Genomic DNA, 14,792 nt, shown 5'->3' with positions numbered 1-14,792 from the left:
AACAAAAAACAAACAAACAAACAAACCACAAACCAAAAACCACACCCAACTCAAAACCTCAAACCCTACCTGCAGATGCCTCCACTTACAATAATGTGGAAAAAAGAACCTGTAAATTTAAGGAAATATAATCCAGTTCTTTTCTCCCTAACAGCAATAAGACATTTTTGTACTAGAACAAGTTATTACATTAGGAAGAGTAGGAAGATGAAGGTAATCTTACGCCTACAGACAAATGATTCCCAAAAATGTCTATGAAATGGCACTTGCCATTTTTTCAGTTACTATCTTAGGCCAGCAAAGATGGAAAATTTTCATTTAATTCGCTATTTTAACAAGAAAGCCAGTCAGCATCTTTAAGATAAAAACAATGACTTCAAATAATGGTACCTGGAAGTAATTACTACCAGTCATCAGAAATCGTCACATCTGATAAATCCTCTGTCCAACACTTATTTTAACCTTTGAGATAGTAGGTATTTGCTATTTTAATAGTTGCTTTTACAGCTTTTCCCTGTAGCCAATCTTTGTTAATGCCTTCAGACAACTTTTCTGAAAGCTTGTCAGACAAACACAGATCAAAAATACAGCAATTGTTGCTTACTCACTTTCAATGAAAATATTGTGGTATGATAATTAGATATATCACTGCTTTGAAATACTTTTTTTAGTAGGTTGAAGTGACAGCTCTGGGATCCAGAGTACACCAACTTAGCATGTAGATGCCACTCTGAAAAGAGCATTTTCTAACATGACAAGTCTGAACAACTCAAGTATTTTCTTCTTACGTACAGACAAGTTTTTTCCTTTTATTAAAAGACCTACAAAAATAATGATGACTTTTTTTTTTTTAAGGGGGAAGTTTGAAGAGGTTTTGTTGTTGTTGTTGTTGTTGTTGTTGTTTGGGGTTTTTTAAACTCATTTTTCCCTTCTCCCAAGAAAGGGAAAGTTACTTTTTAATATAACAGTTTTCCTGTGAAGGTATATTCATAAGAAATTATTTCCCTTTTTAAATTTGAAATACCTGGCTAACCTCTTCTCTAGTCTCTAGTACAAATCAACCACTTACCATTTTGTCTAACTTTTCCATTCCTCTTATTACCACTTCTTTATTTACAAAAATTGCATCTCAAACTACATGAGATAAATCAGGGAGATTACACTAAAGAACCGGTCTTAGACAAATACAACATTTCAGTTTGTTTTAGGACATCATGACATTAGTACAAACACAAAGAAATAAAGAAAATACTTTTCAAAGTCAAAAAAGAAAAAAACCCCAACATAAATATGTCCTTCTTTTATTTATCAAATAAAAGCTCATGAGGGGAATTTTAAACCAAACTGTCATCTTGAACTATATTTTTGTAATTTGTTCATAAATGTATGTTGAATATATAACAGATCAGAATTATAAAACTCAAAGGCAGCATTATCTGAAAATTGTTTGAATAATCAAAAAATACCTTTAATATCTAGCCCGTAAATAGTAACATTATAAAACAATGCAATAATCCTATTGAGATTTAGTAAAGTCCACTTTACTCTTTGAAAACAGAAAGCAAACTGTTTCAAATTATGTGCAAGAGAAGCTTCATAAAACTCTAGGAGATAAATACAACTGTGACAGCTGCTCTTTCTCCCTTGAAATCCAATTTTGAATTTAAATTGATAACCAGAGTATGACAGAATAACTGCAACAGAGAAGTTCAGTTAACACTAAAACTGAAGTATTATTGCTTTATTTTTCAACAAGTCATGGGGTTTGTGTTTCACCCTTCTGTATGTATTAAGAGTTAAAACACACTCAGTGCTGCGGTTTCATAAGTTGAATTCTAACGCTCCCGGTAACTCTACTACCATACGAAACGGCACACATTTTAAGTTTTATAACCACATGATGACAGTTCCCTGTTACTTTTTTCTTTTTTTGCAATGGCATCTTTCATATATACATTACCTACTGTTTTTTCCATTCAGTATGAACATTCAAAAATCTATGTGTTGTGTGCATTGCTCTTTCTTTAAAGAAAGTTTAAAAAGTAAAAAAAAAAAAAAGACTGAAAGACTAATACATCTAAAAATTTCAGTGTTTAGATTTCAGGTTTTGTTTGTTGGGGTTTTCTTTTAAACAGAAACTCGTAAGACACTATGAGCAATTAACACCATTACTCAAAGTATTAATTTTCTCTCAGAGAACTAAAAATAACAGGCAATTAAGCAGTTAGATATACTTACTAGGATAATATTAAAGTCTTTTTTTTACTTCTGACAGCAACAGCTAACCACAGCCAGAGAACTCTAGCTTTAATTAGGTTTATTCCATTTCAAATAGAGAGAAGCCTTTTTTTAAAAGTATCCATGAAGAAGTTTTAGTTAAAATATATTATTTTTTCTTTCACAGATACTACAAGTTGAGGGAGGGTATGAGTCAAGTATCCAGCACAACTACTACATACCTGTCATCAAACTAAAGAAGTTATTTTATCACAGCCCACACTTTATTCAAACTTGCAATATGTGCCAGTTCATGAGAAAAACAATTTTGATTTTGCAATTTATGTGGCTAACCAAATGGATTTTCAAGAACTTAATTTTTTTTTCAAAGAAGGTCATGACGATGACTTTTCTTCATTCCATCAGTATGATAAGACTTTGGTTATAAAGACCCATGGAACTACTCAAAAAAAATAAGATTATATTATGACAGAAGTAACATTAAAAGCAATTCTACATGCGATAAACAAATAAAGTAGAATTTCAGTGGAATTATCAGGAGGACTAAAAATTTTGAGGTGTGTTTTGGTTTTTTTTTAATTAGACTTGAAGTTGAAACTGGTAACTAGAAAACTTATATTGGTGCTTGGTTACCACAACTATTGACAAAAACTTTTTCAGTCAGTCTCAAATCTTTCTGCAAGAAGTCTGTTGGATGCAACCATTCATCCAATCCTTCAGATGAACTGTTACAATCAGCTTGGAAATCTGACAGTATATTGAAGAGAGTGAAATCAAAATTGAAATGCAAAATCAGAGAAGGGTTGATTTTGCAACACAGTGCTGTCTATTATAATAAATCATGGCCATTCAAGACAGTACTAGAAAAGCAGGGTGCCATGCCTTACATCTGTCTGTTGAGGTGCTTTTTTGAGTGCTTCTGAACTTGCTAAGCAAAAGTGGAATTCACAAAGACTCACCATGAGCAAGCAGTTTAGTAATACATAGCTAAAGCAGTCTAAAAACTACTTGGTGTTAAACAGAGATCTTGCTCCTCTCCTTCCCTAACATGCTCCTAACCCGACATCATATCTGATGTTCATCTCTGATCCTTGAGATGAGAGCAAAAAGTTAAATTAATTATTTTATTATGGGGCTAGTTTCCTGCCAGTTTAACTGAATTGATCCACTGCGCTAGAAAAAAGCCAGAGCTGACTGACCGAAGGGAGAAGACAGGAATGCATGTTTGGGGTTGGAAAAGAGAAAGCAAAGCTAACCATTTTGATAGCAGCAAGCCCTAATTTAGCTGTGATCTAAGCACAGGTCAAACAAACCCTTTTCTGTCCAACTGAACCTGATTTCGAAATGTATGCAGCTCCATTCTTAAGCCTAGAGAGCGGTGAAATGAAGCTAGAACAGGCAGGGTACACTGCCCTCTCACCAGCAAGCCACACACAAAGTGCAGACCTGGGTAAAGCTCAACTGCATTCATTAGGGCTTTTACTCTGATAACTACATGAAAAAATAGTCCTTAACTGAAATAGTTCTATAACTCTAAAATAGAACAAAGTGCTCACTGTGCAGATGAGTCAAACTGCAACTAAAAAGTCAATATTCCATCAAGTCATGCTGAAAGATAAAGATTAGTTTGTCCAGGTAAATAATTAAAATAGACACCCAAATACAAAAACAACAGGATCAAAATATTAAAGGCAATTTATAGTTCACTGTCACCTTATTAATCAATTCTATTTCACAAGAACTTGAAGACATATTTGTCCTCCTTCTTGCTCTCTCATTCCCAATCCCTTCATAAACTAAGTATAAGGTGTCCTCTAAATACCACCTATAGTTTTCTTGCAGTTCTGTTTGCAGTGCGCCCAAATATACCGCTTTATTAACCAACCACAGACACAGCGGTATATTATGGCAAGCACTGCTAGCTGACCATCAATTCAAACAATTCTAGTTATTTTCACATGAATTCTCCTCCTTGATTAAACTGAACAGAAGGATATAAAATACTAAGATTTCTTTGCCCAATTAAGCCTGGAAAACTACATTACATATTAACAAAGAAAATTGCTCAGGCGTTGTGAATGATTCATTATTCTTAAGTGAGACATAGATAAAAACAATTTAAAAATATAATCTAGCCAACTGCTTCAAAAGAGTGCTAAGTTTTTTAAAAACACTAAGATACAGGTCTGTATTTTTATCTCCTTTGATGCAATGTAATTTACCCAGAGGAACTTCGGAATTTTTTCACTACAACTCAAAAATACTTAAATGAATGGAGAGAAAAAAAAAAACCAAAAAAAACCCTTCTGAATTACAGAAGGGTATGCATGTATTTTAAAGTGATTGCGAATTCCCAGAATACACAGCTTCTTCACAGAGATCGATTGCAACAGGACTATAAACATCAGAGTCTAAAAACTGCAGTGACTTAAATATGGAGCAATTAGTATTTTCCACACAAAAAGAATGGTTGAATTTCAACTGAGGAATTTGATAGGTGGTATAAAACACAGATGTACAGAGGAAATGAGACCTATAAAAGGGTCTCAGGAAGCTCCTAAATAAAGCAGAACAAGCCAAATCATCAGAAACAAACAGAATAAAGCATGATTTAGCTCCACAAAGTCTATTTAATAATGAGTTAGGAAACGCCTTGTTAGGACTCTCTTTCAGCACCTGTCATTTCTAGCTGCTTTCCCACTACAGTCAAAATCAGTGCTACCACGCAGCACAGAAAGCCGGTATAGTCCTCAGCACTATGGACGGGCACAACACAGGTCTCTGCTTACCTTCTTCACCTTTTCCATGGTGCAAAGCAGGAATCATCAATGTTTAAAAACAAATGCAAATGCTGTTTATCTTACTCATCACAGCCCTCCCTCTCTTCAGCTACTCTGCACCACTTTCAAATACTTTCACTGGACAGTAGACTGGCACATCAACAGGGTGAAAGTGAGGGAACGTATTCCCAGAAATTGAAAAACGGAACGGTGGTTATCTCAAAGCAAGCTACGACAATGCTGAGCAACTTCTGCGTTACATAATGTTATAGTTATACATAACGTTATAGTTATGTATATGTCTGTGTGCATATACTAAGTCTTTCATAATACGTGAAAGCAAAGAGTGCTTGGAAGAGAACTGACAGGTTAAATCCAAAGTTTCAGACCAATGAGTGTCTCATCTATTTTGCAGATCTTTTAGAGAGGAACGTATATGATGTTTTCTGGACTTATGTAGAAGATGGAATTGGGTTTTCAATATTCTCAAGACTTTAATTCAAAAGAGTTTTTTGTGTAAGCTTTCTACATTTCTTGCCCAATCAAATCACCCAGATAATAACAACATTCCACTCAATTATCAAAGGATATTTCATATAATACTGTTCATGTTTAGGAGAATTTCAGTCAACTTCACTGATGTCGTGAGTATTTCTATAAGAAGTCATAGAAATCATGAAGAAGCAGCACTGAAATACACCTTTGTATTTGGAAACTACATTACTGGTGATTTGCATTAAGGAAAGAAATTTAATGTGACCGAACGGAACTTGGCATTGAAATTTCCTATGAAGAAGAGTGATTTAAACTACTTTAAATAGCTTTTCATGCAAGTTTTTCATGCATGGTTTTAAAAAAATGAGGAAATATTTTCTTAATAATTTTACAACTTGCAAGACTGTTAGAATGTCAGTTAAGCTTTGTATCTGCTTTTATGCAAATTGAATTTGCATAAGTTTCATAAATAATTTCAAACAAATGTGTAAATAAAAACATTTTAATACAGTATTGTTCAAAATCATGTATTTATTTAAACAAAAAAGGCATTAAAACAGTAGAGGTTTGCTACAAAAAGTAATGCCAAAATTATCAAAAGTGTCCAAGAGCACAAAACAATTGCAAATAAAATCTTTTAATATTTCAAACTGAAGAAATTCTTCATATTCCTGAGCACTCTGACCTGGGAAGTTTTCCAATATTTCTTTCCTGGTAAACCAGATGACAGCAAGGATGATTCCATCAGCCTCCAGCCACTTGAAGGGCCTGAGAGAGGGAGAAGCATCCAGTTAATCCAGTTATAGCTCCCTGTTCAACTTCCATTTTATCAAAACAATTTGTCATTACTTCAGTTTCACTCAGTCTCTTCGAAGCAGAATAACTACATCTTTTCCAATTTATGTCCCCAAAATTTATAATTCTCCAAGGACTAGTGAACTGGCGGAACTAAATAAGAAAGGTCTAGGTATTTGCATAGCAGGATCAAATATCTCAGATTAATCTACATGCTGCAGCAATCAAGGTTTAGTTTGATCATGTAAAGGAAGCAATGCATGCTGAAAAAAAATTTTGCTTTCTAACCCTGTAAGTATGAGAAATACCTTCCAACAGTTCTTTGGAGTCAGTGGGTTAATACTCTTTGCTTCCTGGCTTGCTGCCTCATCATTCAGAAATTGTTTTATGTACATTCTAAACAAAATTACTTACTGCATTAAAATTACATAAATAACTACGCTGTTAAAAATTGCAGAAAATTACTCTCTTTCCTGGAAAAAAAAAAATCTCTGCTAAATTTTTTTCATATTTTATAAACAAACACTGAGGAATTATCTCAGAGACAGCCAGGATACAATGCTCTGAAACATTACTCCAATTACACTACGAAAATAATAATTTTAGATAGAGCTTTCAACCAAAAAAATTTCAGTTATTAATTTAACTGAAATTAATAGTTTTAAATTTAATTATTCACAGCAGATACGCTGAAAAGGAAGGAAAGAAGGCAATAACTAGTATGAAATTTCATTTTAAGAATGAAAAAAAGACAACTTGTTGTGACACATTAGAGGGGAGGGAATGGAAAGAAAGGTAAGCAAGAGAGCTATAGCCAGGTGATGGCTTTTCCAGGACCAAAAGATCCTTATGTTCTCACAGTAACAGTGGTCTGGGACTACATCCATCCCAGTCCCATTAGGATTTTGTCCTGGTTTAATTATTACATAAAACCAGGGCAGTATCAATTTAAAAAATACTAGGTAACAAAAGTTGCACTTAATGCCTTCTATGAAAGGATTTAAGTTCACAAGAAAAATACTTACAAGGGTAAGACCCCTCTTTCCAAAGTTTTCAGCTTGAGTTCTCGAAAACATCCTCAAATTGCCTCAAGCTTCTCTTCTGCAAGAAGACTGCAGAAGTATCTCGATCGCCATTCCAGTCTTCAGCCCCATTTTTCTTGACATTCTTTATCCAACATAAAATGATGAAGTGCTACAATAGTGTTCATATTTTTGACTTTGACTTCCTACTAACTCCTAATTTGCTCTTGATCCAACACTGTTAGGGGTCTCAAAGTCATTTCACTTAGCAATGACCTAACATGCATCCTTATTATGATGGTGTTTCTCTGGAGCTTTCATCTCTGGATGGTGAATAAATCCAGGTCCTCTCTCAAGTTCTAGATATACACACCAAGGCCAGTGAGTTACTGAACTGCAGATGTAGTACTGAAGTCTCAGATGTAGTGCAGTGTAGCTGACTCCATGAGCAAGACACCACAAGCAACTGTGCATCACAACTTAAAACTTGGAAACAACGTAAATCAACAGGAACTCAGAGCAACAGGAAGGTGGACAAAGAGAGCGGCACGTGCAGCAACTTGAAACAGGACACGCAATCCAGTGCAAAATTTCCTTGTCCAAAGTGACTCCGCAAAGAGTGAGCAGTCACACAGCATGTCTTACAAATGAAAACACCCCTAGAACTGCATCCATATGGACTGGATTCATCTTGACACAAACTAATATGCTACAAAGACATAGAGCTTTCAGGAAAACTGCCCTGACAGTAATTAGCATTCGTTCTGACAACATATGTACGACACTGCTATGTCAGGTAGGAGGAGGTGAGGAGTAAGCACTAAGCAGTTTTTCTGTACCTCTAGTGTTTGAAATTCAAAAGAAGTTTCACATTATGGCAGAATAAGCTTACAGATCTCTAGCATTTCTCATGAGAAGAAAATAAAATAAAATAAAAAATGTTGAGACGGACATACACAATCACCTGGTTTCTCACATGAGAAACCTAAGGTTTAGATTCCTCCTCCTTCTAATTCAGAGCAGAAATCCTAATCTGAATCTACTGTATTTCAGCAGGGGCCAGTATCTCCCCACCTTTGAAATTCTCTTTAACAGTGGTTGTGCCTCTCCTGTCTTGGTTTGACACCGAAGTTTTATCTTGCTGACAACGTTACAGTATTCTGACTTTATTGTGGAGTGGGGAACTAACGAGACATTACCAAATTACATTTTCATCATGGCAAGGCTGAAAGAATGCTCTCAACATTTAACATATTCAATTCCTACATTCACTCAACCTATTCTGAATGTCTGAAGTAGAATTAGGTATTTCAATCCATACTACATCATCAAAATATCCATGACTTCGGTCCATATAAAAAGACCCACAAACCTACTTCTTGACATTCAGATTTGAAGGCAAAAATGTTACTTGGCAAGTAAATTATTGCTTCCATACATGTCGTTTGTATCTTCACAAGTTCTTTAACAACACTTTTCCAAGTGGTTTCTGGATGTCTTTAGCAGAGCAGAAAGACTCCCATCACTAGAATAAATATGTCATACACCTGATATGCGAGATTAAGGGCTCCCTCAGTTGCCATAAACTGAAATAAACATGGCTTTCCTTCCACCAAAACATTTGACAAAACTGCAACTGTGTTTAAACATTATCAGGGCATACTGTCAGACGATCTAATTAGTACAGATTTATCATTGATGGCATTGTTAATAATAACAGTTTATTATTGCTCTTTAATAATCCTTTAGGACCTCTTTTTTTTCGTTATAGAAAGAACCTACAGCAAAAGGCATTATCACTTGTAATGGCATGAATCAGGACCCAAGTGACTGAGAACTGCAACACAAACGTTTCTGTTAAATTGAGAAAAATACAAAAATCAATAGCTAAAAGAAAGCCATAAATAAAGCAGTTCAAGGTACCAACCAATATTCAATTAAAATTAGAATAAGAGATTTCTAAAGTAAAAATCTAACGTAAATACCGAGTACTACTAGAGTAAATATTAAATACACTAATAAACATTTTTGCTCAGAAATCCCTATGATTTTGAATTTATTTCTATCTAAATAACTTAAGCACAATTAATAGTTTGAGTTTTGAATCCTTCTGTAATGTTATTACAAAGCTCAGGATTTTTGAGGTACTTCATAAATTTAATGTGCCCATTTCAAGTCTGTGTAAAATGCACATTCTTATTCATTCTAACTTGAATGCATCAGTCAGTGTAACTTGAACACATTAGAAAGACTCAAATCAAATCACTATTTCAAGACAATTCTTAGAGAGTTTTTATATGTCACCGGGGGAAATATCTGCTGTACAGCCAGGACCACTACTATATTGAAGAAAATACCTTAATTTTGGTATTCTTCTTATTATATAGTTATTAGGTTTTAAATGAGCTTTCAGAATACAGTTTTCTGAGTGGCAAAATACTTTTTCAGTGGGAAAATACCTTTTACAGTTGTTAATTTTGAGGTTTTCCTTTCTTCACTGGACACTTGCTGGAAAAGATACACTCTCAAATACGAAAATACTAACAAACTGACAAACACATCAACGACCACCAAGGTCTCCAAATGTAAGTTGGTGGTAAAGACAAACTTATTTACCATATTAATTAAATGGTCTATTTAACATGGAATATCAATTCTCTAATCACATCTCATTTGAACTTCTTATTTCAATTAACAACCCTAAAGTCTACTAGAGACCCTACTGTTCTAGGATCATTAAGAACATTTTCATTAACTGTCAAATGAGGGAGTAAAAGGCAGAAACTGCAAGTACTCTCAGGAGTAGGCCTCTACCCTACTTAAGAGATGATTAGAGAGAAAGCAGCAGTAGTTCTCATTAGTTGCTTAGCAATGAAATGTCCCCCTATGAAACAAGGAATGAACAAAGCAACAGAGGTGTTGCCATGCAAATGAGTAAATGGATAGTCTATCATCCACTCAAGGATAATCTGCCCTTCATTAAATCTAATCAATCTGGATTAAGACCCCAATGGGTACCTTACATAGAGAAGGTAGGGAGAATCCACTGTATACAGCAGCCTCACTGAAGTAGCCGAACTATCCATTGCTCAAGATTACACATATGTATCATGTATTTTCATTTTATGTGTGTATGACAAACAGAAATACAAGAAACACAGTTCTAATCCAAGCCAGACCAACTCGATCAACACTGTCATTTTTACTGTTTAATTTTACCTTTTACATGCATAGTTATATTCAAATTATTAATGAATTCTTGTTCATGATTAGCCATACTCTCAATGTTTATAAAGCCTTAAATGCTAACCTGTAAGTTTAACATATAAATGATGCTCTAGAAAGAGATGAGCATTTAACCAGTATCATTTTGCCAAATAAAAGTTTTCAAAAGGTATACTCGCATATAAGGCCACAAACTCAAGAGAAATGCAGCTGGTTTACACTACTGTTGTTACTAATGTTGTAAGCCCCAGCAGAGCAGAGTTCTTAACCAGGGAAATGTCATTACTACTGCCTTAGTTTCCAGACCCTAATTCCAGGTTGCCATTCGCTCAGTCACAGATCCAGTTTAACAGGTTCCCTCTACTTTAATTTCTCTGCTATACACTGAAAAGTTTTCCTTGTTTCATGGGCTTTTTTTCTTCTTTTGGTGTGGGGGTTTTTTTGTTGCTGTCTTGTTTTGTTGTTTTGTTTTTTTTTTTTAAGACATCCTCATTTCATATGTACAATCTAACATTTTCACAAAAAAAAAGTCATTTAGAAGAGTGAGAGAGAGAAAAGGAAAATAAAACCACCTAAGAAGAAAAACAGCCCAAGGAGTGGTGAACATTCTTAACTAGAATTCAAGATGAATTCCAGATGAAAGCAAATCTTAGATTGTGCTTCTTTCCCCTGCTGTCAGATCTGACAAATAGAGAATACTGCAACTCCTACAGAGGGTATTGGTTGGTTGTTTTTTGTTGGAAGGGGAAGTTGTTTGCAACAAAAACCTGAAAGATTCCTGAACTCCACTGACTACTTACACAAAACTTGATTGCTTCTCTGCAGTTATTTAAAGGAAACTATATAGATTTATAATTATGAAATTTTCTGAGAAAATTCATACATTAAATTATGCTTTGATTAGCTCATTCACATCATTATTCAGATTAAAATGAAAATGCTGTTCAAAAATCAGTACCAATTCATAACGGTAATAAAAAAAAAATCTTACCTATATATTCACATACGAAGACTACAAAAAATGGAGTAACAAGATCATTTATGCCCTGAACATATCCACTTGCTGGATGACGTATTGCCCAGATAAACAAAATTCTTTCAAAGATCTGAAAGAGAGTTAAAGAAACTGTCAGGTAATTTATGAAGTGATGAGCACGTTTTAAACAGTTGAAAATCACACAAGGACAAATTTAATATCATAGAGTTACTAGGATAAAAACATGCATACAAAAGCATAAATGAACACTGGTATTCATAATTAACTTCCAGTGCTAAGTAAACTTCTCAGTTTTTCAAAAGGAAGCATTTTCAGGGTATTAGCACATGGTAAAACGAACCTAGTATATAATTCAGTCACAACAAAGTAGCACTTATTCACTGGAGCTTTTCCAATAATAAAATATTCCTCTTTCCTCAAGAGACAGAAACACTAAACCATCTTCCCATGATTTTTCACCTCTTTGAAAGAATTATTTTATCAATATCATACTCCATTTATCCCTAAATAACAGAAAGAAGTATTTCACACAGCTTAGATCTTTTTAATAACATGCCCATAAAAAGAGATTCTGTAAGAGTTAAACTTGCCTAATACTGCAGTGTGGAGTTTTAGACTTCAGAAGCAGGTACACTAGTTAACAAAAAATCTGAAAAAATCAGGAAATGTCGAAATAAGGCAACTGCCTGCCATATCACACAGCCTCACACCCTCAACTATGTAAACCATACCTTGCTCATGATCTGCAAAAGCTCCTAAGGCCACAACATTCCTGATCATTAGGACAGCATGAGAAGAGTATGAAGCAGGGAAATCACAGAACTTATCTCTGACACAATCTGGCCTGTGACAAGCTGTATTTCCTCTCCATTATTTGCTTCTGGACATGCTACATGACTTTAAAATACTGCAAATAAGCAGCAGAGTGAAAGCTGCCATCTGTTTAGCCCTAATTACAAGTACTCAACCAGGTATAATCTTCCGAAGCAAAAGAATTTTTGCTCTTTTCCTGGAAGGTCTGCCCAAGAAGCCAGAACGCAGAGGCAGGTAAGTGGCGCAGAGAAGTGAGAGCTCAAACCAAAGGATTATGTCGTTTAAGATCAGGTTTTAATGCTGATAAAAACTGAGAGCCTTTGTAAGGACTCCAAGGAGATCGCGTAGGTTGCCGCAACCCCAGAAGTCAAGGAATGCTCAAGCCCACAGAAGACCTGCCCTGAAAGTACCCAAGGGGCAGAGGATGTTTAGTATATGAAGGCTGTATTACCTCTATTCAAGCTCACTTTCAGTTTTTATTAGACTGAGAAGTTGACTATCCTAATTCTGTTTTAAATAAAATCTTATTTAGTTTAAAAGCCCTCTGGCAGTCATTTTCACATAAGGAAAGGTCTAGGCAAATATGACTCACATCAGGGTATCTCAAAGTCCCATTACAGGCTTCCATGTAAGCTACCTGAAGCTGAAACACATTTGTACCTTTTGCTTTGAAAACAAGTCCCAGATGTCAACACCTACCCTTCTCCCACAGGCTTTATTTTGAGAATTAACTTTCCCTGATCTCCAGGTTTTACGTTTCCCTGTTGTGCTGAAAATCCACAGAACAAGGGAGACTGTCAACAGAAATATTTATGAAAAGCTTTGGTGGGCACTGAAACACAAGCCTTAATGCAGCTCATGTCTGATCCATTACAGCTACAATTAATACTCAGTTTTTGCTCAGTGTGATTTCAGTTTTGGGGCAAAGATTAGGCAAAAGGGAGGTATTAATTTAGTAAAATCTCCATAAAATCCTCTTGCTTTCATTAGCCAAGATGCTTATTCCTTTAGCTATAAATTCTTGGTGCTAGTCCTGCCACCCCATGTTTTTTAATATACATTGCATATTAAACTGAAAAATTACCAACCTCTGCGCATCAAGCAATAGCCAGTGGGATTTCATTTTCTATCAACAACCTTAAGTTCTGCCATTTACAGCTTGCTTTTACATTTTACATATTTATTATACCTTTATGAAATTACAGTTGTTTATGTCACCCTCTTACTACTATCGGAAAACTGCAAATCTAAGTTAGTTAGCTAACAGCCACCCTTCCTGCTTCTGTCAGTTGCCATTTCTAGTTTCAGTGACACTAGTTTTCAGTATTATCAGTGTTACCATTCTGTATTTCACTTCAAATAAAGGACACATTTAACACACTCCAAATGCAATTAACTTTCTTGAAAAAAAGTATGGGGTTACAAAATATGTACAGTGAGAAACAAAAATAAATAAAACAGTAATTCAGTAAGTAACAGCTATCAAAATACCCATTGTAAAAATTATAAAAACAGTGCTTTTCATGAAGGCATGTTTCAAGTCAAACAACTGCCAAATTTGTACCATCAACCTTTCCTTTGCTCAGAAGCTGATAATATATACAGTTTGCACTGCAAACGGAGATGCCTATGGATTTTAAAGCATTTTTAAAATCCAGAGATGAAAACTAAGTTGGGGGTGTGGGTTATGGATTTTCTATTTGGGTTTGTGTTTTTTTCATATTATTGAGCAGGAAGGATCATTCAGAGATTGGCACATCAGCTTTAATATCCCCAAAGGTATCTAATCAGAAATTCAACAAATACACACTGAAATAGTGTTTTCAATTTCCCACCCATTTTCATAAAGTTTCATTCACTGTTCTGAATTGAAAAAAATGAGCACTGAAAACCTAAAAGGCAAACTGATTTAAGTTTCTATACAGGACTCTTGACTGTGTTCAAATAGAACTCATTAAAAAGGTCACTTTCCCAAAAGGTTCCCTTCTTGACTTCCAAATCTGCAACAGAAACTGGAATTACTTTTCCTCTGTGAACCACTACATCTCATGAGATGTCATTACCAATCAATTATTCTCTTTTGAATTTAACTCTCATTCATTATAATAGTAAGAACTATATTCATATACATAAAGAGAAGAATCCATTAGCTTAAACGCAGATTTTGAATTTCTTGTGGGTTTTGCTACCTCAGAAGAACTCCAAAATCCTCAAGGCTTTAATCACAAAAGCTTTCTAAAATTTTCCTTTTTTTTCTAAGTGGGGAACGATGACAAATTTATAAGCTATTTTAAAATTGTGTTGTTTCCTTGAAATACCTCTCCCATATTAATTCAAGCATAGGTGGGAAACACACAGCCATGTACTATCCATTTAAACAAAACTCAGTTAAATCAGAAATTGATGATAAATTACAGACTACTCCAC

At 34.7% G+C, this 14,792-nt stretch overlaps 1 protein-coding gene across 1 annotated transcript in view; it reads right to left on the bottom strand.

Moving 5' to 3' along the window:
• The window catches only part of LOC104492025 (TBC1 domain family member 22A-like), a gene marked incomplete at both ends in the record, with an annotated part of 63,372 nt that overhangs the window by 15,180 nt on the left and 33,400 nt on the right, over positions 1-14,792 (bottom strand). Inside the window, 2 exons of the mRNA XM_010134526.1 lie at positions 5,028-5,030; positions 11,547-11,661. Of these exons, the coding sequence (XP_010132828.1) occupies positions 5,028-5,030; positions 11,547-11,661 (118 nt within the window). The remainder of the gene's footprint in view (positions 1-5,027; positions 5,031-11,546; positions 11,662-14,792) is intronic.

Source organism: Buceros rhinoceros, unplaced genomic scaffold (assembly GCF_000710305.1).
Source record: "Buceros rhinoceros silvestris isolate BGI_N320 unplaced genomic scaffold, ASM71030v1 scaffold7574, whole genome shotgun sequence".
In the NCBI taxonomy this organism is placed as follows: domain Eukaryota; kingdom Metazoa; phylum Chordata; class Aves; order Bucerotiformes; family Bucerotidae; genus Buceros; species Buceros rhinoceros.
The sequence above is the reverse complement of the archived record's forward strand: the minus strand, read 5'-3'. Positions and strand labels throughout refer to the sequence as shown.